At 47.2% G+C, this 24,010-nt stretch overlaps 2 protein-coding genes across 5 annotated transcripts in view; one reads left to right on the top strand and one right to left on the bottom strand.

Moving 5' to 3' along the window:
• PPP2R5C (protein phosphatase 2 regulatory subunit B'gamma) overlaps positions 1–21,842 on the bottom strand; it is a 133,440-nt gene extending 111,598 nt beyond the window's left edge. Inside the window, exons 1-3 of one of the 4 annotated variants that reach the window (XM_036839308.1) lie at positions 21,687–21,842; positions 20,674–20,739; positions 6,030–6,192 (exon numbers count right to left, since the gene is read on the bottom strand). In XM_036839308.1, coding sequence (XP_036695203.1) covers positions 6,030–6,192; positions 20,674–20,739; positions 21,687–21,713 — 256 coding nt within the window. In that variant the 5' untranslated portion in view covers positions 21,714–21,842. The remainder of the gene's footprint in view (positions 1–6,029; positions 6,193–20,673; positions 20,740–21,686) is intronic. The other 3 variants (XM_036839314.1, XM_036839319.1, XM_036839327.1) reach the window with 3 other exon arrangements.
• On the top strand, positions 7,011–12,308 carry LOC118891181 (ATP synthase subunit g, mitochondrial-like). Its single transcript, XM_036844851.1, has 3 exons — positions 7,011–7,061; positions 7,399–7,476; positions 11,884–12,308. Exons 1-3 carry the CDS (start codon positions 7,011–7,013, stop codon positions 12,202–12,204), a joined length of 450 nt encoding a protein of 149 aa, XP_036700746.1. The 3' UTR covers positions 12,205–12,308.
• Positions 21,843–24,010: the final 2,168 nt, after the last annotated feature.

The following is a 24,010-nucleotide window of genomic DNA, read 5'->3' as shown; positions in this document are numbered from 1 at the left end:
ACTGATGTCCTTGAGAACCAAAAATCTCAGTGTGACAAAAAAGGAGATATAAGACAGAAGTTAAATAAATGCCTACAAGCCTGCATCTGAATGGAAAATATCAGTATGAACTCCTGATGTACTATATCCTGAAAAAACCTATTTTCTAATTTGGTCCACTAAAAAGTCCTGTAAACAGTGACCATTCCAATAGCAACGAGAATCCTAGCACCCAGACTGTGGTCTTGAAATACCATTCCCCACTAAAAGGCGGGACTTCTTGGACAAATGACTGATTCTAAAACCTATACAGAAATGAAAAGAGCCAAGGCAATTCTGAAGAAAAAGCTGAAGGACTTACACTACCAGACACCAAGACCTCCTAGGGTGTGTTAGTGTTCTCCTGACACAGCTCAGGCAGCCAGGGGAACAAAACAGAGCCCAGAAACGGGTCCACACAGTGATGGTACTTTATTTACAACAAAGATAACACCACAATGAGTGAAGGGTGACCTTTTCGACAAGGGTGCTGTGCCAGACGGAGAGCCACACGGGAAAGGAATTGTGACCTCTAGCGTCACAGCAGACACAAAACTTAACTCTACATAGACTGTACAGTCCAGTGCGAAAGGTCAAAGAAAGTTTTAGGAAAAAAGACATAAGATAACATCTTCACTACTCTGTGGAAAGCAAAGATATATTAAACAGATCAAAGTACTCTCAAAGTGCTAACGCCTTTGAGAGTGAAAATTCAAGATACAGAGTAGAAGAAAATGTGCAATTCCCATATCTACAAAGGATCTACATCTGAACTCCTACAAATCTGTTTTTTAAAAAATCTTACAACCTAGTAGAAAGAAGGGCCCAAAGACTTAAACCGGAACTTCACAAAATAATATATCTGAGCAGACAATAAAACTACAAAGAGATGTTTAACTTCATTCATCATCAGTTAACTTTGAAACCGGCTCACCAGAATGGCTAAAATGAAAGCCAAACTATAGTGGAACAAAGTATTTGCAACACATGTATAACCAACAGAGAGTTCATATCCAGAATAAAAACTCTTTAAAAAAAATTAAGAAAATGGCAGTCCAATGGAAAAGGGCCAATAAACATTTGTAAAAGCACCTGACCTCATAACAGAAGTGCAAATTAAAACAACAGTGAGATACCACAATGAGATAGTGTGGTACTGGCATAAAACAGGCATATAGATTGATGTGATAAAACTGAGAGTCCAGAAATTAAACTTTACATTTATAGTCAATTGCTTTTTGATAAGGATACCAAGGAAACTCCATGAAACAACAGCTTCTGCAACAAATGGTGCTGGGACAACTGGATATCCATGTGCAAAAAAGATGAATTTAGACTTCTACCTCACATTACACGAAAAATTAACTTGAAATGGATCGCAGACCTAAATATAAGAAAACTAGAAAACTTCTAGAAGAAAACACAGGAAAAAAACCTTTGTGACCTTTAGTTAGGCAAAGAGTTCTTGGATACAACATCAAAAGCAAGATCTATAAAAGAAAAAATGTGATAAACTGGACCTCATCAAAATTCAAAGTTTTGGGGCTTCAAAGACACTATTAAAGAGTGTAAATGTCAAGACACAAACTGGGAGAAAATATTTGTAAATAATATACCTGATAAAGGACTCATATCCAGATTACATAAAGAATTGCCATAATTCGGCAATAAGAAGATAGGCAATTTAAAAATAGGCAAAAGATCTGATAGACATTTCATCAAAAAAGATATACAGGGACTTCCCTGGTGGTCCATGGTTAAGACTCCACGCTTCCACTGCAGGGGGCACAGGTTCGATCTCTGGTTGGGGAACTTGAATCCTGCACGCCATGCAGCGTGGCCAAAAAAAAATATATATATATATATACAAATGGCTAACAGGTACATGAAAAGATGCTTAATATCTGTAGCCAGTAGGGAAATGCAAATTAAAACCATAAGGAGATAGATACCAGTACACACCCGTAAGAAAGACTATAATCAAAAAGACGATAACAATTGTTAGCAAGAATGTGGAAACACTGGAACCCCATACATTGCTGGTGGGAACTTAAAATGGTCTGGAAGACAGTTCAGCAGTTTTTTTAAAAAGCTAAACATAAACTTACCCCACAAGCCAGCAGTTCCACTCCTAGGTATCTACCCAAGAAAGATGAAAATATATGTTCAAACAAAGACTTGTATTCAAATGTTCAGAGCAGCGTTATACGTAATAACTAAAAAAACAACTCAAATATCCATCAATTGTTGAACGTATAAATAAAATGTGGGATATTCATATAATAGAGAATATTATTCAGCATTAAAAAGAAACAAACTACTCAAAGGAGATGAACCTCAAAAACATTATACTAAGAGTCAGATGTAAAAGACTACATATTGCCGATTTCATTTATGCGAAATGTCCTGAAAAGGCAAATTTAGAGGCAGAAAACTGATCAGTGGTTGCCTGGAGCTGGGGATAGGGGTGGGAATTGATGGCAAATGGGCATAAGGTAATTTTTTGGATGGGTGATGGAAATATTCTAAAACTGTATTGTGGTAATGGATGCACAACTCTACATGTTTATTGAAATAATCAAAATTTCCAATTACAGTTAGTGAATTTTACAGTATGTAAATTACGCCTCAATAAAACTCTTAAAAAAAGGCTAGGGGCTTCCCTGGTGGCGCAGTGGTTGAGAATCTGCCTGCTAATGCAGGGGACACGGGTTCGAGCCCTGGTCTGGGAAGATCCCACATGCCGCGGAGCAACTGGGCCCGTGAGCCACAACCGCTGAGCCTGCGCGTCTGGAGCCTGTGCCCCGCAACGGGAGGGGCCGCGATAGTGAAAGGCCTGCGCACCGCAATGAAGAGTGGCCCCCACTTGCTGCAACTAGAGAAAGCCCTCGCACGAAACGAAGACCCAACACAGCCAAAAATAAATTAAATAAATAAATAAATAAAATAGCTATTAATTAAAAAAAAAAAGGTTATGATTTGGAAAAAAAAAGAAAAGAAAACCTATGGATAGAGCTGAAATTATACTCAGAGGAATACATGGCTTTAAGTGAACTCTGTATTTAACTTAATAAATGAGGAAAACAATAAAATAAAACAGGATAAGTAATTAAGATAAAAGTGGAAGTGAAATATATTGAAAACAAAATAATCAAAAGAATAAATGAACTCATAAGGAGACATCACCACCACACAGGTAAAAGAAATTAAAAGATTCATTAAAGAACACAGTGTACCAGTCAATACGTGACCTACTCTAAACTGACCTAACGTGGAAGGAATCTGCAGATTTATCACTGAGCAAAGCACTAGGTCCAGCTGAGTTCTAAAGCAATCTTTTCACCCTATGTCATGTACTATAAGATACATCTGTTATTCCACTTTTGATTTTTGCTAAAATCGGGTGCATTTTACAATCCCTGTCATCAGATGGCAGCACGAGAGAGTGGCATAAAAATGTACAGACCATCCTCAGGAAAGATAACAAAGTGCCAGTATCAACACATTTTAGATTTGACAAAATACAGTAGTACAAAAAAGGAAGAAAACTATGGCCCAGCTTCACACAGTAGATATGAAAGCAGAGAAAATTAATAAACTGAACCCAGCACGTAGAAAAGTTATAATATACTGCAACAATATTGAGGTTTGTCTCAGTAATGCAAGGATAGCTCAAAACCAGAAAATCTATCAACACAGCAATTATTAAATTAACATCTTGAGAAAAATCATATGGCACCTGATAAAATTCAGCAGCAGTGCTAGCACAAGACCAACCGGCCAGGGTGGTACTGGTAAGAGCCATGCAAATGTGAACCACGGAGAAGCAGCAGGCTGGGTGAAGGCGATTTACCAGAAACCAAGGGCCATTTTCACATGAAACGAGGAAATGCTGAAGCCTTTCACCAAAATGGGAGGTAACAGGGAGGCCTGCTCTCACCTCTGTTATCTCTGTGTTAGTGGTCCTAGCTAATGGCATAATAAAATTAAAACAACCAGTATGTGTTGGTATAAATATTGGAAGAGAGATAAAAGTATCTAGTTACAAATGACAGGACTATATATGCAGATGCTAGTAAAAAATTACTAAGATCAATAAGAAAATTTGATAAGGTGACAGAATAAGAAAATATTTAAAAAACCAACAGCATTTCATTAGATTGGTAAGAACTAACTAGAAGTAGAAATGAAAAAAATATAACCCCATGACGAGAGTGACAAAAACTATAAAGCACTTAGGAATAAATTTAGTGCAAAGGTAAAGAATCCCAAGAAAATCATAAAACCTTGTAAAAAGTCAGAAAACAAGACCCGAAAAATGGAGGTGATGCACTGGGTTCCTAGATGGAAAAAGAGTATCATAAAAACATGAATCTTTCCCCAGTTAATATATCTTTAATGTAATTCCAATCAATTCCTTTTTTTTTCTGAACCAAACAAAATTACTTTAACACGCATACAGAGGCACTAATATTTTGCAACAGCCAAGAAAGATGCACCAAACAAGGCCAGTGAGGGGCACGCCTTGACCAGTGTGAAATTCTGGATATGTGGGTGTGCTCCTTCCAGGCACAGTGAAAGCACAGGCTCTGCCTGGCAGTGCACATCCCTGATGGGCACTAGGGACAGGGCCTGGACCCTGAAGGCTCAGCAATAGCTACGGGAAGCCATTTCCACCCCAGACATCTGAGTGTTCCGGCTGGGCCTCCTCAGGGCACTGGGGAGGAGTGACAGCAGGCCGGTGGGGGAGGGTGCTGGCCCCAGCAGAGCAGGCCCTTGGTTTTGTTTGATGTGGTCCCCCCGAACCTAGAGCAGGGCCAGTTTCCAGGTGTTCCACACAGTATCTGATGAATGAATAAATAGCATCAGAAAGGTATGGACTATCTGGGAGGGGGAGACTCCTCAAAAATGACCTAGTATGCATGTTATCTACTACAAAGCTAAACCAAATATAAGCCAGATACAAGCTCTATAAAATGCAGCGAGAGGAGAGCCTGGATTCCTAGCAAGTGAGGGGCCAGAAATGCATCCATGAATCCATAAATCCCTCCCTCTATCCACTACTCCATCCCTCCACCCCTCCCTCTCTCCATCTACCCCTCCCCCTGTCCAGCAATCCCGGACACCTGCACTGAGCTCTGGCTCTCTGCCCTGCAGTGCGGAAGGCGCTGGAATGCACCTGTAGAGATGACAAGCTTCCTGCTCCAAGTTCATACACGATGAAAATTAACTGTAGAAGACCCACTGCTATGAATTTAAGGTATGAAAATTGTTTGATGTTTCACTACACTAGTCTTATATTTTAGTAAACATAAAAGTGTTCAGAGGTTCACATTTGACTTTGGGGTCCTTACCCTATCTCCCCAATAAGGTTTTATGTACTTCAAAGGTTTTATGTTCACTTTTAGGGGTTGAACACCCTCAGACGGAAAGGGGTGGCTGTGCTGTTTGGGGGGAGTTTGAAGCAAAGAGCACTGTTCCCTGACTAGTCTCAAGTAGGACACCCTGGGTAGAGGTGCTCCCCAAATGACTGATAAGGAGAAAGTCCATAAAGGACTATCGCAGAGTCCTCACGTCCCCAACACCAGAATAAGGAAGAGCTTCTACCACAGTTTTTACAATTACTCTACTTGTAGTTACTCCTTTCTGAATTTCTGGAGTTCTAAGACAAATGAAAGAGGAGAATTACTTAAAAGAAAATTGGCTAGCTTAATTACAATTAACAGGAAAAGATTTAAAGTCTTTCCTCTGCATGTGTGTTTTTTTAAAAGTGTTTTGTACCTGTAATGTACTCATGATCACATTTTTATCTTAAATAGCTCCGGAATTTGAAATATTAGTTGGTTAAGGTAGTGACATTCAATCTAAAAAAACTGAATAAAGAAGAAAAAAATAACCCTACAGAATTTAAACACAGCAAAGGTACAAGAAACTAGCAAACTATCAAAAGGTTACTCCTTCCCCCTAAATGGGCAAACTTTAACTTTTGAAAGATGAATAATAAAAATTACCTTTTAAAGATGGTAGTTTTTGAAGTTCTCTATTATTGCTGGCGCTAAACCTGGAAGAATTTTGCCGTTTGTCTTTCTTCACTACAGGCTGAGGGGCTGGCACTTTTATTTTACTAGATGCTGCAGACGGGGCAGCAACAAGGCTGTTTTTCCTGCTGGGAATCTGTTTCCAAAATGAAAACAAAAACAAATGAGTACGTCAAATGGTTGTATTTTATAGCAAAATTAGCATAGGCAAAAAATACACATAAAAATGCAAGTTTTGGACTTCCCTGGTGGCACAGTGGTTAAGAATCCGCCTGCCAACGCAGGGGACACGGATTCGAGCCCTGGTCCGGGAAAATCCCACGTGCCGCAGAGCAACTGAGCCCACGAGCCACAACTACGGAGTCCACGTGCCACAACTACTGAAAGCCCACGCGCCTAGAGCCCGCGCTCCGCAACAAGAGAAGCCACCGCAATGAGAAGCCTGAGCACCGCAACGAAGAGCAGCCCCCGCTCGCTGCAGTTAGAGAAAGCCCGCGCACAGCAACGAAGACCCAACGCAGCCATAAATAAATAAATTAAATAAATAAAATTTTTTAAAAATGCAAGTTTTGCTCTGGGATAATCTCTTTCACGCTACTGTAAACAACTTAACCCTTATAGTTGATGGAGTTTGAGGCTACATCCCACCCCTACCAATGCTACATTTCAAGAGACTTCACAGATATACCTAATTTCCCCTATCTTCTTTCAAACTTCTTACTTATAGGTTCATGATAGTGACCCTCCAAAGATGTTCACATCCTAATTCCTGGATCCTATGAATATGTTTCCTTACTTGGCAAAAGGGACTTGGCAGGTGTGATGGGGTTAAGGATCCTGGGATGGCAGATGATCCTGGGTTATCAGGGAGGGCCCCACGTAATCACACAGGTCTTTGCGAGACAAGAGGAGGCAAGGAGGCAACAAAGCAGAGGTCAGAGAACGGAAGATGCTATGCTGCTGGCTTTGATGACAGAGGAAGGGGCCCTGAGCCAAGGAGTGCAGGTGGCCTCTAGAAGCTGGAAAAGGCCAGGAAACGATTCTCCTCTAGAGCCTCCAGAAAGGACTGGCCAGGCTGACACCTTAATTTCAGCCCATTTCAGACTTCTGACCTCCAGAACTGTAAGATAATGAGCTTGTGTTCTTTTAAGCCATGAAGTTTGTGGTCATTTGTACAGCACCAACAAGAAACTAGTATAGTTGAGTACCTTATAAATGACAGCTTTCCCTGTTTGCTCACATTCAGCCCTCAAAAACCAGTAAAGGCTACAGAAAGGCTCTTTCCTCTTGAGCAACAGGAAATGCTCTTGTTTCTAGCCTCTTTGCTTGCATTCGTCTCCAGGCTCCAGATTCAGTGTGCTCGTCTCCAGACTGCTCCGTGACAGCGAGGCTGTCCCACGACGTGCAGCTGACACGCAAGGTGAGAAGCAGCATTGCAAACACTCAAGCAGAGGCGGTGGATGAGTGTGAGGGCACGCGCAGCAGAGCCAGGGGGTCCCCTGTCGTCCGTGCAGGCTAACGGGTCGAGCTTGCCCAGGAGCCCTGTGGAGCTTGGCTGGGCTCGGCCGCAGCAGTGACGGTGACAGCCGCAAAGGTGAGTGTCCGCTGTCAAGATTCTCTGTGCAACACACTTCCTCCTCCCACACCCCCCTGTCTGCCCAAGGATGGGCTCTGTATGTGCACACAGGCTCTTATAAGAAGCCCATCAAACTCGTCCTAGAAACACGAACCTGCCAAGCCCCTTCCCATTACACAGCGCCAAAGAGACACACTGACTTGAGCCCCCAACTATCTGCTCTCACCCTTGAATGGGATTTTTACTAAGAAGTAAGAGCTGCTTTATTTTTTAATAAGGTGCTTAAGAATATCTGGAAAGTTTTCCAAGATGCCATACTGCCACGCACAGACAGAACTCTGAACCGTGAGCCAGGGCCTGGCTTTCCTTTTCTCCTACAGCCAACAGTTCCTTCCTCGAAATGTGCTTTCTTGGGCTCTGAGCATGATGTTTGTCATTCTTTCCACCTATCATGAGAGCATGGGTCGTTCTTCCTTACAGACACCGTCCATAACTCTCCTCCTCCACGGAATTCCCCAAGCTGAAACCATCCTGCACAGCTTTCCCCAGATGCCCCCAGAGAAAGCCCGAGCGGTTACTCCACAGTCGCAAACAGCCCCTCCTAGGAGACGTACTCGTTTCCAACGTTGTTACATACACACACGTCCTGCACATTAAAGTCCGTCTCCTTTTTAGTCTCCTGTAATGCCGAATCCAGTGCTATACACGTAATGACCGTGACAAACAGCTGGGTACAAACATGAGCAAAAGCAGCTCCACCGCTGCTCCTACGCAGACAGGACGATGGACCGTGCGTCTTACCGAACAAAGCTTTTAGCACTAGGACTGGGTGACCTGGCCAGTACACAGAGCAGACCGAGTCCAGGGGTATCGACAGCCACCACAGGGGACACGCTGAGGTAAGGCTTCCAAGGTCCGGGACAACACACAGGTACCCGAACACCTGCCGCCTCTCCCTCTGGCCTCCCTCCGGAGCGCCCTCCTCGGGACGGGCAGAGTGAGCGTCTAGCAACGAAAACCTGGCTCCGTCACCCCCTCCAGCTTAAGGGCTGTCTCCAAACTCCCGCAACCGCGGTCACCGCCTCCCCGCTCGGGCTGGGCCTGGCGGCCCGCTCTCCACGCTCAGGTCCTGGCGAGGCCCTCCCCGCTGCCCAGGCGTCGCTCCCGGCCCCCTCGGCTGTAACTCCGTCCCTCTGCCCACCCCGAGGGGACGCCCCCGCACAGGGACCGTAGCTGGGGGTGCGGGCGGGGCTGTCCGGCTCTGACAGCGTGCGGGCTGGTTCCCTGAGGGACACGGGGCTGCCAGGGCCCCGACAGCAGGCTGAGGCGCCTGCGAGGTCTGAGCGCTGCTCTGAGGACGTGTGAAGACCCGCCGGGGAGGAGCTCTACGTGTGGGCGCGCGCGCGCACGTGCGTATGTGCGTGTATGTGCGTGTGCGTGCGTGCGCGGCACCGAGAGCCCCCGTGCAGGCGAGGCCCCAGGCGCCCGGGTTAAGGAGCCCCACTCTATCTGAAGAGGCTGGAAGCCATGGAGAGCGTTCGGGTGGGGCGATGACACAAAAAGCTTTTTTTTTTTTTTTTTTTTTAATATTCCATTGGCTGGATAGACCACACGTTTCTATTTTTTTTTAAATTTTATTTATTTATTTATGGCTGTGTTGGGTCTTTGTTTCTGTGTGAGGGCTTTCTCTAGTTGCGGCGAGCGGGGGCCGCTCTTCATCGCGGTGCGCGGGCCTCTCACTATCGCGGCCTCTCTTGTTACGGGGCACAGGCTCCAGACGCGCAGGCTCAGTAGTTGTGGCTCACGGGCCCACTTGCTCCGCGGCATGTGGGATCTTCCCGGACCAGGGCTCGAACCCGTGTCCCCTGCATTGGCAGGCAGATTCTCAACCACTGCGCCACCAGGGAAGTCCAGCTTTCCCTTTTACAAAGGCCCTCAGGCTCAGGTGTGGAAGCCGAAGGGCCCACAAGAAGGCTTTTCTGGTTGTCTAGACAGGAGGTCAAGACGCGGAAGCGGAGGCGTGTGGGCAGCGGGGGGAGGGGGGTGTCTCTGGGAACCCGGGCGCCCGCAGATGGCGGATGGTGGGACAAGTCACCGATGTGGCAGAGAAAATGGGTAGAAATAAGCCCAACTGTGAAGGGGCTGCAGCTGCGGCACCCGGGTGGCGATTCCATACGAACGAGGCGAGGAGTCGGAACTCGCGCATCTCCTGCCCCCTCCACGGCTGCTTTATGTGTATCACACTAACCAGTAGCTGAAACCCCATAGCGGCATGCCTTTCCATCAAAGCAGTGTGGTAGTGGCGTAAGGACAGACATACAGATAGATGGATGGAACAGAATTAAGAGCCAAGACCGCTCAATGGGAAAAGAACAGTCTCTTCAACCAATGACGCTGGGACAGCTGGATAACCACGTGCAAAAGAATGAAATGGGGGGGGGAGGGAATCCCTACCTCACACATACACAAAAATTAACTCAAAACGGATCAATGACCAGTCATATTCACGACCTAAATATAAAAGCTAAAACCATAAAACTCTTAAGAGAATACAGAGGTAAATCTTCATGACCTTGGATTTGACAGTGGTTTCTTAGGTATAACACCAGAAGCACAAGCAACAAAAGAAAAAACATAAATTGGACTTAATAAAAATGTAAAACTTTTGTGCATCAAAAAGACACAAAAGCCTTCCCTGGTGGTGCGGTGGTTGAGAGTCTGCCTGCCAGTGCGGGGAGCGCGGGTTCGAGCCCTGGTCTGGCAGGGTCCCGCGTGCCGCGGAGCAGCTGGGCCCGTGGGGCCGCACCTGCTGTGCCTGCGCGTCTGGAGCCTGCGCGTCCGGAGCCTGCGCGTCTGGAGCCTGTGCGCCACAACTGCTGAGCATGCGCGTCTGGAGCCTGTGCTCTGCAGCAGGGGAGGCCGCGGTGGCGGGAGGCCCGCGCACCGCGATGGAGAGTGGCCCCCGCTCGCCACAGCTGGAGAAAGCCCTCGCACGGAAACGAACACTCAACACAGCCATAAATAAATAAATAAATAATTTAAAACTTAAAAAAAAAAAAAAAAGACACAAAAGACACTTTTTATTAAGAAAGTGAAAAGACAATCCATGGAATGGGAGAAAATATCTGCAAGTTTTGTAATAAGGGTCTAGTACCCAAAATATACAGGCAATATCAGAGATACTGGAGAAATTCCAGGTCCTGCTCCAGACCACTGCAATAAAGCAAACATCACAATAAAGCTAGTCACACGAAGTGTTTGGTTTCCTAGGGCATATAAAAGTTATGTTTACACTACACTGTAGTCTTTTAAGTGTGCAATAGCATTACGTCTAAAAAAATGTACACACCTTAATTAAAAAATACTTTATTGCTGAAAAAATGCCAACCATCATCTGACAACACAGGGTTGTCACAAACCTTCAATTTATTAAAAAAAACAGTATCTGCAAAGTACAACAAAGTGAAGCACAATAAAACAAGGTATGCCTGCGTTAAGAGCTCCAACAACAGAAAGACAAACACCCATTTAAAAAACTGGCAAAGGGGGCTTCCCTGGTGGCGCAGTGGTTAAGAATCCGCCTGCCAATGCAGGGGACACGGGTTCAATCCCTGGTCCGGGAAGATCCCACATGCCGTGGAGCAAGTAAGCCCATGCGCCACAACTACTGAGCCTGCGCTCTAGAGCCCATGCTCCGCAACAAGAGAAGCCACCGCAATGAGAAGCCCGCGCACCGCAACGAAGAGTAGCCCCCACTTGCCACAACTAGAGAAAGCCCGTGCGCAGCACCAAAGACCCAATGCATCCGGGGGGAAAAAAAAAACCTGGCAAAGAACTTGAACAGACATTTCTCGGAAGATATACAAATGGCCAATAAGCACATGAAAAGATGCTCAAGATCTTTAGCCATTAGGCAAATGCAAATGAAAACCACGATGACATAACACTTCACACCCACTAGGGTGGCTATAATTAAAAAAAAAAGGAAAACAAGTGTTAGGGAGGATGTGGAGAAATAGGAAACACGAGTGCACACAGCACTCACTGAAAGCAAACTGCTTGAGGGCAGGGGCCCTGCTGTGTCCCGTGCTGAATCCCCAGCACCTGCGATGGCGCTCAGCACGTAGTAGGACCTCAGAACGTACCTGCTGGATGACTATGAGTGAGTGAATCTACCGAAGGGAAGCTTGCAACGTGAAAGAGAATGGCCATTCAGCCGGCCAGTCGGGGCGACAGACTTTCCGTCCACAGCCCAGAACCACAGCCCAGTTTGTCCGTAACCTCGCGGAGAAGGCCCCAGCGCTGGTCGACACTGCTATGACTTACTTGAAGCCTCGACTGGCCATACTTTGGCACTATGCCAAGGTTGAGCTGGTCCCTCCAACCCCTGCTGAGATCCCTACAGCTATTCAGAGCTTGAAAAAAATTGTCAGTGGTGCTCAAACCAGTAGCTTCAAACAGCTCACAGTTAAGGAAGCTCTGCTGAATGGTTTGGTGGCCACTGAGGTGTGGACGTGGTTTCATGCCGGCGAGATCACAGGCAAGCGTGGCATCATTGGCTATGATGTTTGAAGACCAATCTTTCACATGTGATTATATTTGCTTTATTATTTCGGTGTTCTTGGACCATGTGTGAGCAGACTGGTTTTTGAATAAAATAAGGCAATGTGTCAAAAAAAAAAAAAAAGGAATGAAGGAAGGAAGGAAGGAGGGAATGAAGTCAGGGAGGGAGGGAGGAAAGAAAGAAAGGAAGGAAGGAAGGGAGGGAGGGAGGGAGAAGGAGAAAGGCCAGATGAAGGGAGGAAGATGACTCTGGGAGAGAGAACGTTCCCTCCCACTACAGAGCCCATCCTCTCCCTCTGACCACACCGTACTGCTTCCGGTGCGATCCGGATCAAACCAGAACAGTCCAGAGAGGTTTGCTCTGTGATGCAGGGCTCAGAGTGGATCAAGTGAAATGGGAAAGTACAGACTTCGCACTATTTTCTTTTTTAAACCATGTGTGTTCTGACCACCCCCCCCCTCATAAAGATAGATATCTAAAAAGAAAGACGAGAAGCAGACAAGGTGCCTGTGTCCCTGGGGCCTCTCTGGGTCCACTCCTGTGGGGACTGGCGTGGCCTCCTCTGTGTTTCCGGTGCGGGTCTTTAGAACGTAGGCGGGTCCTGGACCAAGTGGTAAGCAGGGCCTCCTTCCCACCTCACCACCAAAGCCCCTTCTCACCTGCCTCTTCACCCTATTTTACCCATTTCCTTCTCTTTTGCCAATTTATATGTCTTCTTTTCTCTTAAATTTAATCTTAAATTTGATATTTCATATGAAGAAGAGTGATAGCTAACAAAGTTAAGTTCAATGCGCTCACATTAGAGTTATTTTGGAAGCTACTGCTAGGGTCTAAGGCAGCTCTGTCCAGTAGAACTTTCTGCGAAGTGGGAAATGCTCCCTATCTGCTGTCCAGCAGGGGAGCCATTGGCCACAGGTGGCCACTGGGCACTTGAAATGTGGCTAGCGTGACCGAGGAGCTGAACTTCTCAATCTAATGTATTTTTCATTAACTTAGACAGCCACGTGTGGCTAAAGGCTAACCTCTTGGATGGCGCAGGTCCAGCACCTCAGAGCCGCCAGGTAGCCACTGCACAAAACCAGCTTTAGGTGGGCGCTAACGCCCCGTTAGAGTCATGCTCAAGTTCATCTTTAAAAAACACTTATGATAAAGGAAAACGCAGTCTTCCAGCTAACAAAGCTTTTCTTCCTCCCCCTCTTGGAGAGTTAAATTTCTAGGCCGGTTCTCTCACTCCCCCAGGTGGAGAAAACGAAGATGACACTGTCGCTGGCGTTTGGGAAGCAGCCCTTCCCAGCAGCAGCTGCTCTCAAACCTGAGGGAGAAGCAGGGCCCAGGAGTCTCCGCTCCACATGACAGACTGACAGCAAGACGCAAGGCTGTTACCAAAATGCTGGGCCAAACCAGACGGCATCACTCCTTGACCTGGGCAGGCGCTCAACATTCAAGGAAACACTGAAGACGTTCTCGAGTTGCGATCTTTCAGAGGAATTTTCCCTGTGACTTAGGAAGATGTCCCCATGACATGCTGGTGCAGACTGACTCTCCCAGCTCCCCACACGCAGGTGGAAACCTCGCCACCACTGTGGGGCAGGGCTCCAGGCTTGCATTCGCTCGGAGCTGCTTCCACGAACTGGAACACTTTACATGATTTCACATAAGTCGCTTGAAGGACTCTTTCTAGAATTACGCATCATGTAACGGAGCTTTTATTTAAGAGCGATGGATGCTGGCTGATCTGATCTGCCAGCTTTACCTACTACACACACGCCACACCCAACATGCACTCAGGAACTCCACAATTTAATGGCGATCCTGTGTTTGCTTAGATGCTTTCAAACATCTGATTTCCTCACCCAAAGCTCCAGGTGGCTCTTTACAAGAATGTGCTCCATCTTGTCCCATCTATTCAGCGGCTGCAAGTGTGACTGACTGGGGGGGCCAAGTTACTCCCAAGTCTCCTGAATGTCCAAGCTCAACAGATGTGACACTTCACAAGTAACAGAAAACAGTGCTTCACGAGTAAGGACAATAGCATACTCTTTATCTTACCAGTGCTTGCACAGGACGAGAGACGCTCAAAACAAACCTTTCTCTCTCTATGTATGTATGTGTATATATATATATATATATATACACACACACATATTTCTGTGTGTGTACATACACACACAACTTACAAATATGTATTATGTTCTGCTGAGAAATACTCCCAAAATAAAATTAAAATAAGAAAGACAGGGACTTCCCTGGTGGTCCAGTCATTAAGAATCCACCTTCCAATGCAGGAGACGCAGGTTTGATCCCTGGTCGGGGAACTGAGATCCCTCATGCCGCGGAGCAACTAAGCCCGTGCTCTCTGGACCCACGGGCCACAACTAGAGAGCCCGCAGGCCACAACTAAGACCCGATGCAGCCAAATAAATAAATGAATATTAAAAAAAAGAAAAAAGATAAAGTACCAAAGATCATATGGAAACCTTGTATTTACATGGAAACCCTATTTTGAAATGCTTTAATTAGAATAAGGTCTTATGACACTATGCTTTTTACCACTGACCTCTGGTGGTACGTAAAAGCAAACGAAAAACAAAAATAAAATAGTTGACCCTTAACCAGCATAGGTTTGAACTGCACGGGTCCACTGAGACATGGATTTTTTTCAATAAATACGTAGTACAGTACTACATGGTCCGAGGTTAGTTGAATCCCTGGATGTAGAACCACAGATACGGAGGAACCATGGATATGAAGGACCAACTCTAAGTTATACTGGGATTTTTGACTGTGCAAACGGTTGGCACCCCTAACCCCCATGTTATCCAAGGGTCAACTGTACTCTTCTTAAATTTTTACAAAAAAAATTAGAAACATTAGGAAAAGACCTAGTACTATAATCTTCTGCTTTGGTATAATGCTATTTATTTGAAACAAATTACACTGAATGAAAATTCTGCATTAAAATTCCCTTAGAGGATCAAAGAGGTGATAAAGCAATAAGCCTCTTAACAAGAGAGATTTTTTTTTCTTTCAAATTTACAGTATCAGAAAAAAACCCAGCAAGCTGATTGACTTGAAGCTCTCCTTCTTCCTGAGCACTTTCAAAATCAACCAACAAATACCTCTTGACACCAGGCCCTAATATGTACGGCATATTAGTGCAAAGACGAATCAAGTTAAAGTGCTGTCCTCAAGGTCTCGGTCTAGTTAGGGAGGCAAATCACAGGTAAATAAAAGTTGTCCAAGGCACTATACATAATAAATAATTGGTGCAGCAAATAATTGCTCTTCAAACTGAAAACATGGAAAAAATACGCTCCAAGACGGTGAGAAAAACCTTCCTCTAAATTTTAGAAAAAATGAACTTGAGTTGGAGCTAAAAAGATGAAAGGATTCAGATAAGCAAGAAAGAGGATGGGAAGAAGTATTCTACAACAGTTCTCAAAGTGGGGTCCCTTAGGCCCCTTCTGGGATCTACTATTTTTATGATAACACTAAGACACGCTTTGCCTTTATAACCATCGTTATGTTGATTTTTCATAGGCTACCAGACATGTGGTATCAAAACAGACTGAACGCAGGCACAGACCTGAGAGGCCAGCTGTCTTCTATTAAGCCAGACATAAAAGAGATTTGCAAAAATACAGAGCAATGCCATTTTTTTCAGTGAACTTTTGTAAATAGTTTTCTCATAAAAAGACACTATTTATGTTAACGTGTAATGGGTGTGTTGTTATTATTAGATGAATTAATGCATATTTAAAAATTTTCAATTTTAGTTTCTAATATGAAAAACACCAGAAAGCTACAGCCCACCTAGCTCAGAGCTCTTTGGGACCCTCATGAATTCTGACGTCCCTTTTGTTTCAGTAGCACTGCTCTTCTCACGAACACGTGCCAGGCATGATTCGCAAGCAAATGTACATGCTCTGTGGAGGGATCCTTCTGGAGCAGTGGTTGCAACACGGGGCCATTTTGCCCTCCAGGAGACACTGGGCAACGTCGAGAGGCACTTTTGCTTGTCACCACTGGAGGGGACGGGGAGCTACTGGCATCTCGTGGGGCTGACCAAGGATGCTGGGGACATGCACAGGACCACAGGGCTGCCCCACAGGGAACACCTGGCCATGGCGCTGAGGGTGGGCTGCCACTCGAGGGCAGCGGTGTCACCCGTGGGAGACACTCAGGGCCTACCAAGCGTCCAGCGTGTAGCGCGGGGCAGGAGTGGGCGCCAGAGAGGGGGCGGCTCAGGGAAGCCTCACTCCCCTGAGGACGGTGAGCGCGCGGCACCTCCGGACCCCAAGTTCTTCCAGTCAGCAGCTGACTGTCCTCTGCAGAGCCATCCTTCCTGAACACCGGGGCTCTAAGCAAAGATGATGCGGACTGACTGGAAGGGTGGCAGTTAAAAGCAGGGAACTCGCATTTCCTATAAAATAATTACGTAAGAGTTTCAAAAAATTTTTTTTTTTTTTTTTTTTTTAGCTGCGTGGCATGTGGGATCTTAGTTCCCCGACCAGAGATCGAACCTGTACCCCCCGCAGTGGAAGCGCGGAGTCAACCACTGGACCGCCAGGGAAGTCCCATCAAAAAAGTTTTTGAAGTACTATTCCTTTGAGTCCTCTCTGCGTTTCACCGGAGTCCAGCTTAGGGTTGTATTGGAAAAAGTCGGGGAGAGAACGATGGAAAAAGCAGCACGGGAGGCCCCCAGTGAGAGCCTGAGTTCAGAATTCAGCCTCCAGACAGAGGCTTTTGGTGTTTGGGGACAGGAGTCGGGGACTCTCTTCTCGGGAGGGGACAGTCACGGCCGCCTCCCCAGAAAACCCACACAGCAACACCACTTCCTCGTCCTCCTCCCACTCACTCAGCTTAAAACGCCTGCTACAGAGTCACGTGACTGGAGAGTCAAAAAATGTTTCATGGAAAGGAGTCTTTCATAAAAACGTTATTCCCGTTAACATGTAACGGGTGTTACTGTTATTACTAGATGAATTAATAAATATATCTAAAATTTCAGTTTAAATTTCTAAGACACAACTCCACCACCGACACTGATGAGACCCCAGCAAGCCTGGCTCCCTGTCTCCGGAACCCTGGGGGCCAGGGGCAGGGGAATGTAAACGGACAGGTCATCAAGAGAAAGAAAAGTTATTACTAAAGGTGGAAGGGGTCAAAATAAGCTAACAAGCTGGAGAGAGGATTGTTCAGCTTTCCTTTCAGCAACAGATATTATGTAAGAGTTGCTGTAGAGACTTTCAAACAAAACTAAGCTGAAGCAGGATAAGTAAGATACACAACTGGAGAACAACACTCGAACGACCTTTAATGTGCTTACAATGAATCAATTTACAAAAAGCACGAACACTTTTTAAAACGTAACTTTGGACACAGTACACAAATTAAAATAACGATATCAAAAACCACGGTTGCATGGTCTGATCCTCTAAAATGGACTTTAGGAATCTCTGAGCAATTTACTAGGATTCTAAATGTTCATCCAATGAGCCTAGCTATGTTTCTACAGATTTGAATGTTGCACTGAGAACAGCTGCTCAAAGATGAGTTCCCTCTCCACAGTTTTCCAAGGTCAAGTTACCTGTGAGCCCATTTGCATCCTCACTCCCTAAAAGTGTGCTATGAAATAAACCGGCAGGATGTATTGGGTGGAAACTGATTCCCAGGACACGTATGGATAAGCAAATCAAACATTACACATTCTATTTGACAGAGAAAAAAGGCAAAGAAAGATGTTCCAATACACATCGTTCAAGAAATAGGAGTTTCTACCAAAAGACAAAAGTTGCGCGGCAGCAGTTACGACTTTTAATGGTATTCTGTTACATGGGAAGACAAATCCTGCCAGATATCTTGCAGGGAAAACTTTCAAGAGAGGTCACGCCTAATCTAGCCCATATACTTCAAAATGGCCGAACCTGAAACTCACCAAGTTGTTTTAGGGATGAGGAAATAGGGCCACAGAAGTTAGGTGCCATCGTTTTGGCCATCAGGAGTCAGCATTTTATTCACTAAGCCCCTGGCTGAAGCACTCTATCCTTTACTGCAGGACTTCTTGCTAAAAACCCACGCCATCACATGTCCCCGTGTTCTAACCACAAAGTGGTCTGCAATGTTAGCCACCTGCCCCTTTGTTTTCCTTGAGGCCAGATTATTACCGGCCAGGACTTCTGTATAAGGACCTTCCCCACACTTGAAGTGGTGTATTAATTAAGTCAACCGCAGGCCAAGTTCTTTAACGTTTTCTCTGTTGGGATTACTTCTCTGCCCCGGACGAGCACCTGCTCTGCACCTCTCGGGCTGGGCAGCCCTGGATGTGCTAACTGTCCTAACAGAGGGGTGTCCACAGGGTAACCTGAGCCAACGCTGACTGTGAAGGTGACGTGACATCAGAAAGGTGTGAAAAGCAGCGTAGGAACTGCAGACCTATGTGAACGGTTCAGGTTAAAATATTCGAGTTCAGAGTAGTATCAGCAGACAGGAGAGGAAGAGAGTGTGTGTAATGGTCTAATTCACCTGCGTGAGCCCATCACACTTGGTAAGGGGGTGGGACTAGAAATGAAGAACAGAGAGGAACACTGAGGTGGGAGAGACAGCAATGGAAAAGCAATGGTCAACTCCAAGTTTAGAGGAACGGAAATGCCTCGATTTGTGCTCCTGCAAAATATACATAGTGATCTGCCAACTGTCATGTTAATATGCCATGTTGCCTCTGGGATCCTTAGGAGGAAGTAGTGAAGGGCCCAACATTTCAGTATTTTTCAGTGGTAATTTCAAGCTCTGTAGCTCCAGCTCTTAGACAGTAGCGCTAGAAAAAATACAAAAAGACAAGTGGGGCATCACACTCAAGACACTGCAGGCCACACCTCAAGAATCTTAAGCAACTGACCGTCTAAGAACCCAATCCACCTTAAACACACATTTTACTTATCAGTGGCTTTGGTATCTTTGAGTTACTGAGAGGTTTTCTTCAGATTCAAACTTAACATTTTCCCATCCTTACAGCCAGGTTCTTTCCACTAAAACAGGAATAAATGAAACATACACACTGATTTTTGTGTGTGTGACACGAACAGTGAGAGACAGGTATGTGAGCAAGAAAGGTTTGGGGGAGCACTAGGAAGTCTAAGCAGTTTTAATGCAAGATCAATAAACCAAAAAAGGGAAAAGAAAAGGCATACACCCTTGCGCAGCAACTAAATTTCATTTAAATCAATTTAGTCAAAAGAGTGACAGGGAAGTTATCAAGTCAAATGCAAGAATGCCACAGTAAAACTTGATTGCCTGCTATAAAGAAAGGGCAGGGAAAGATTGGCACAAAATATTGATATTTAAGGAGCCTTTCGGATTTCTGTTTTTTGCTTTGGGGAGGGCAACAGATTTGCTGGAATAAACCACCTTCTGAAGAGGAGGGAGGCTTAGAATGTACCAAATGATAAGGAAAAGATAACCTGGGGCTTAAAAAAAAAAAAGGCTACTGCAGATAATGGTCCGTTAACTTATTTGCCAGACAGAATTGAACTCTATTCTAATTTGGCTTATAGGAAAGGGTCTGACACTTGTAAATTACTGTCATCTGTGATAAGACTAAGGACTTCAACAATCCAGCTCTGGAGAACTATGACACCAAATTAAGCATCTTCTCTGCTACCAGTGATTCAGAAGGGCCTATTAGCTCTGCCTGGGTCCATGCAGCTCCTGGACCCGTAGCCCAAGGTGCTCCAGTTCAACAACTAGTCACAGGGAAGAAAAGGCAAAGCCAAGTGCTGGCTCTGCAAATGCTATCAAAGCACAATCCCACCAGGCAGACACAATCCTCATGGAGCGTGCCAGCTGTTTCCTCAATGAGCCCAAAGGCAAGAAGCAAAAGTGGTCAGAATTGGCCACTACAGACAAAGAAAAAAAATGTGAAAGATGATAGAAGATTGTACAAAAATAGCAAAACCAGATAAACCAAAATATACCAACACTGTTGGGGAAAGAGGCTAAGGGGATCAGACATCAACAGAGGAAAGCACAGGGCGTGAGCAGCAGAGACTGCATCCAAGAAAGCAAGGGTGACAGGAGAAGGAGGTTGAGCTGCTGAGAGACAGACCCGGCCCCTTGTAAAGGAACAGGGAGGATGGGAAAACTAATAGGAACTTGACCAACTCCAGTATGAGAGAGCCCCTGAAACCAGTCTCCACAGGAGGGCTGCTAGATTTGAGACTGGGGGGTGGGGGATGAACTTAAAAATACCAGCTGCACAGATACGCACAACTTTCATTAAAACATTCATATTTCCCCAAAGACGAATAATACAAACCCAAATAACTAAAATGGAGGATTATGAAAGACACTAGAAAAATATCTCATACAGGGAAACATTTTAGAAGAAAACATTTTAGGTTTTCTCACCCTCATTTTTTCTACCCTAAGTTAAAAGGTGTTCATGAAAAAATGGAAAGTGAATATCTAAGAATAGTTACCTCTGATTCTATTATGTCTTGTCCTTCTTTTGAACTTTTTCCACTTTTCCCTGCTTTTGGTGATTCCTGGGAAACATCAAGCAGAATCAATTAGGCTTCTCAATTTTTAGACTGCTAAACATCAGATAAACCAAAATGCAGTTTTACAAATACTTATACAATTTAACAATGACTTTTGATAGTTTTAATCAATACCATCAAGAAATTCTACATCATATGGTTTAGAGATACAACATTGTGATGCGGCACCCACCCACCCAAATTCAGATTCTCCTTGTTTTCTTCGTCTGCATTATCTGGCACTGACAACTTTAAGCAGAAACACGTAAACCCACATTTATACAGTGCTCTCAGCATCTTGAAAGATCCACACCACATCCCTTTTTTTCCTTCCCACCCTAAACCCTGGGAGCGAGGATTTCTGGGGTGATTCTGAAACGCTACAGAGCTCCACCTGAAGCAAAAACATACCCCCCCCTCCGCCCAGATGCAAACGCAGCACACTCACATGCATCGCCGCCGCCGCCGCCACCCAAGATAATAATAGTATTTCAGAGCCCCAGAGCGTCCCTCCGGAAGGCAGACGATTCTTCCTAAGCCTTAAGCGGGGTCCGTTCGCTGCCCATCTCCCCGGACAGGGGTCCCTGATAGACGCCTGCACCCTCACCCCTGGAGCCCCTGCCCAGGCGTCTGCGAGGCTGGGTCAACCACCTGCGCGGCCCCACATGTCACCTCACGCCCACCGCGCGAGCTGCCCCGGGGCGGACACCCACGCCGCCCCCCACCTCGGCCGCCACCAGGGCCATCAGGACCCCCGTCCCGGCCTGGGCTCCGCGGCCCCGGCGCGACCCGCCGCCCCTCGCCCCCACCCCGGGAGCGGGCAGAGGGCGCCCCCGCGCTCGCAGGACCCCTGAGCCCCGCCGGGCCCCGCTCCCCGGCAGTTCCCCGCCGCCCTCCGCGCGGTCCCTTGCGCTCCCCGCCCGGCCCGTCCAGCGGCCCGGGACCCGACTCACTTTCTCCTTCTTGTTTTTATTCGGCATGGCTGGTGCGGACCACCGCCGCCGCTCCCGCCGCCTGCCCCCCGCAGCAGCAGCTCCCCCGCCCCGGCCGTCGCGCCCCCCCGGCCGCCGCCGCCGCCGCCGCCCGGGGACTGAGTCGTTCGCTCGCTCACGGTTCCCCTTTCCCAGGCTCGCGGCGGCGGCGGCGGCGGCGGGGCGGGCGGCGGCGGCGGCGGCGGCGGGGCGGGGCGGGCGGCGGCGGCGGCGGCGGCGGCGGCGGCGGCGGCGGCGGCGGCGGCGGCGGCGGCGGCGGCGGCGGCGGCGGCGGCGGCGTCTCTCCGCCCCTCCCCCGGCCCGGCCCTCTTCTCCCCCTCCCCCCTCCCCCCAGCCCTCTGCCCCGCCCCTCCCCGCCCCGCCCCGCCCCTAGCCCGCGGTCCCGCCTCTGAACCGCCCGCACCGCCCCCGCGCCGGCCCCGCCCCACCGCCCTCCAGGCGCCCCACCATTGGCCGAGGCGCCCTCACGTGCCCTAACGCTCTCCTGTATCCCCGCCCCTGCGCGGCCTCGTCTCCAGTGCCGCGCTCCGGCTAGACTCGGTCTCAGGCTGGGCGGCGGCGGCCGGGTGAGCCGAGCCGAGTTGGGGGAGGGAGCCTGGAGCTGCAAACAGAGGCGAAAGACCGGGGACCGCTGTGGAGGTTCGGGACGGAGAGAGCAGGGGGCAAGTGAGGCGTGGAACAGGCACGTCTGAAACGGATGGCTACAACTTCTGCAGCCGGCGGGGCGCGAACGGCGACCTCTGGCCTCGTCCTCTCGCCGCCGCGGCGCTCGCCGAGCTTGAAAGTGCCCGGTAGCGGCTGAAAAGGCCAGTCACCCACGCGAGCGGCGGTTTCACGGGTTCCCACTAGGCCCCACCTACTGAGGCTGCCCCGCCTCCTCCTCCGTCGGCCCCGCCCCCGATGTCCGGCCCACCCTCCGAGGCCCGCCTCCGCCTTGTTGGCCCCGCCCCGCAGATCAGGCTCCAGCTTCGCCAATGGGATTTTATTTTCTTCTTTAATTTGGTTTGATCATAAGCCATGTGAGGAAACCTCTGCATCATGACCAGGAGTCACGTGATTTACTTCGCCTCGGTCATAGCTCTGGGGAGATGAGTTTTCCAAGGAAAGAAGGCTAACTTTTGGATACACTACTTCCACAGTCTGTCTAGTGCAGAAATACATTAGGTGTTAAGACTCCAAGAGTGAGCGGATTTCACGTGCGGGAAGCATTGGTGTCTCACCCGTGATGTTTAGGTGCTGAGTCTTAACGGGGTACTTAGAAACCACTGTGTTCTCTTAGGCCCCAGTTTTCACTCATGAAAGGCGCCAGGCAAAGCAGTTCGATTATTCTGTGTGACTCTGCCATGGGAAAGCTAAAAGAAGAAAAAAAAGATCTAAAGTGAGTAGTGTCGTGAGACGTCCTGAAAGTAAGTTGTGCCTGCAGGTGTCTGAATGTGTGCTTTTAGAAGAATATCCTCAGGTAAACTGCACAGGCTCAAACAGCTGTTTGTGCAGAAGAAACGGTTTTTGATTAGTCTTTTAAGTGGGTTAATAGTTTCTCCAAAACAAATAGTGAAAAAAAGTGGGGGACGGGGGTGGGGGTAGAGCAATGCCTCTAGTTAATAACATTTCGTTTTTAAAGTAAAATATGTGCTGACAATTTAATAAACCCAATATAAGTCTGTATCAAAAAGGATAATTCTGAAACTATTAGCTTATGACCATGGAGCTCTAAGGGGGCTCAGGGGCTTCCCCGAGAAAAGTGTATGCCACCAGTATCCATTCATTCAACAAACATTTGTTGGATGCCCACTGTGTGCAAAGCACAGGGCACGGGATTCGGTGGTGAGCAAGGCACGCCCCTTGTCCTCAAGCACTCCACGTCCTTGGGGTGGAAACAAGAAAGTCAGCAATCACAAGACGTGACGTGCGACATGACAAGTCTACAAGGTCTGGAGTGAGAGTGGTCTGGCTCGTAAGCGTGAAAGAACACAGGAGTATTCTGGTATGGCCGGAGTTGAGAGTGAAGGAACGAAGACTTCCGATTAAGACTAGTACTCCTTGGCGAGGAATTGGACTTTGTTTTTGACTGTAGTTCGGGGTCACTGAAGGACACTAAGCTGGGGAGTGACTTGCTCATTGTGCTTTAGAAGACACTGTGGCAGGAATGTTGGGGGAGGGGAACAACCAGGATCTAATTATGGTCCAGATGCCTGCCAGCGAGGCATCTCTATGGCAATAACAGGGGGAAGGATCAGAAATACACTGGAGGCCGACTTGCTCAGGTGGGAGAGCCAGAATGGAAG

Source organism: Balaenoptera musculus, chromosome 2 (genome assembly GCF_009873245.2).
Source record: "Balaenoptera musculus isolate JJ_BM4_2016_0621 chromosome 2, mBalMus1.pri.v3, whole genome shotgun sequence".
In the NCBI taxonomy this organism is placed as follows: Eukaryota; Metazoa; Chordata; class Mammalia; order Artiodactyla; family Balaenopteridae; genus Balaenoptera; species Balaenoptera musculus.
The sequence above is the reverse complement of the archived record's forward strand: the minus strand, read 5'-3'. Positions and strand labels throughout refer to the sequence as shown.

Coding starts and splice junctions, on each gene's coding strand:
- LOC118891181 (XM_036844851.1), top strand. CDS start 7,011: ATGCTGCTGGCTTTGATGACAGAGGAAGGGGCCCTGAGCCAAGGAGTG. Junction 7,062..7,398: donor CCCTGAGCCAAGGAGTGCAG/GTGGCCTCTAGA, acceptor ATTCGTCTCCAG/GCTCCAGATTCAGTGTGCTC. Junction 7,477..11,883: donor ACGTGCAGCTGACACGCAAG/GTGAGAAGCAGC, acceptor TTCCGTCCACAG/CCCAGAACCACAGCCCAGTT.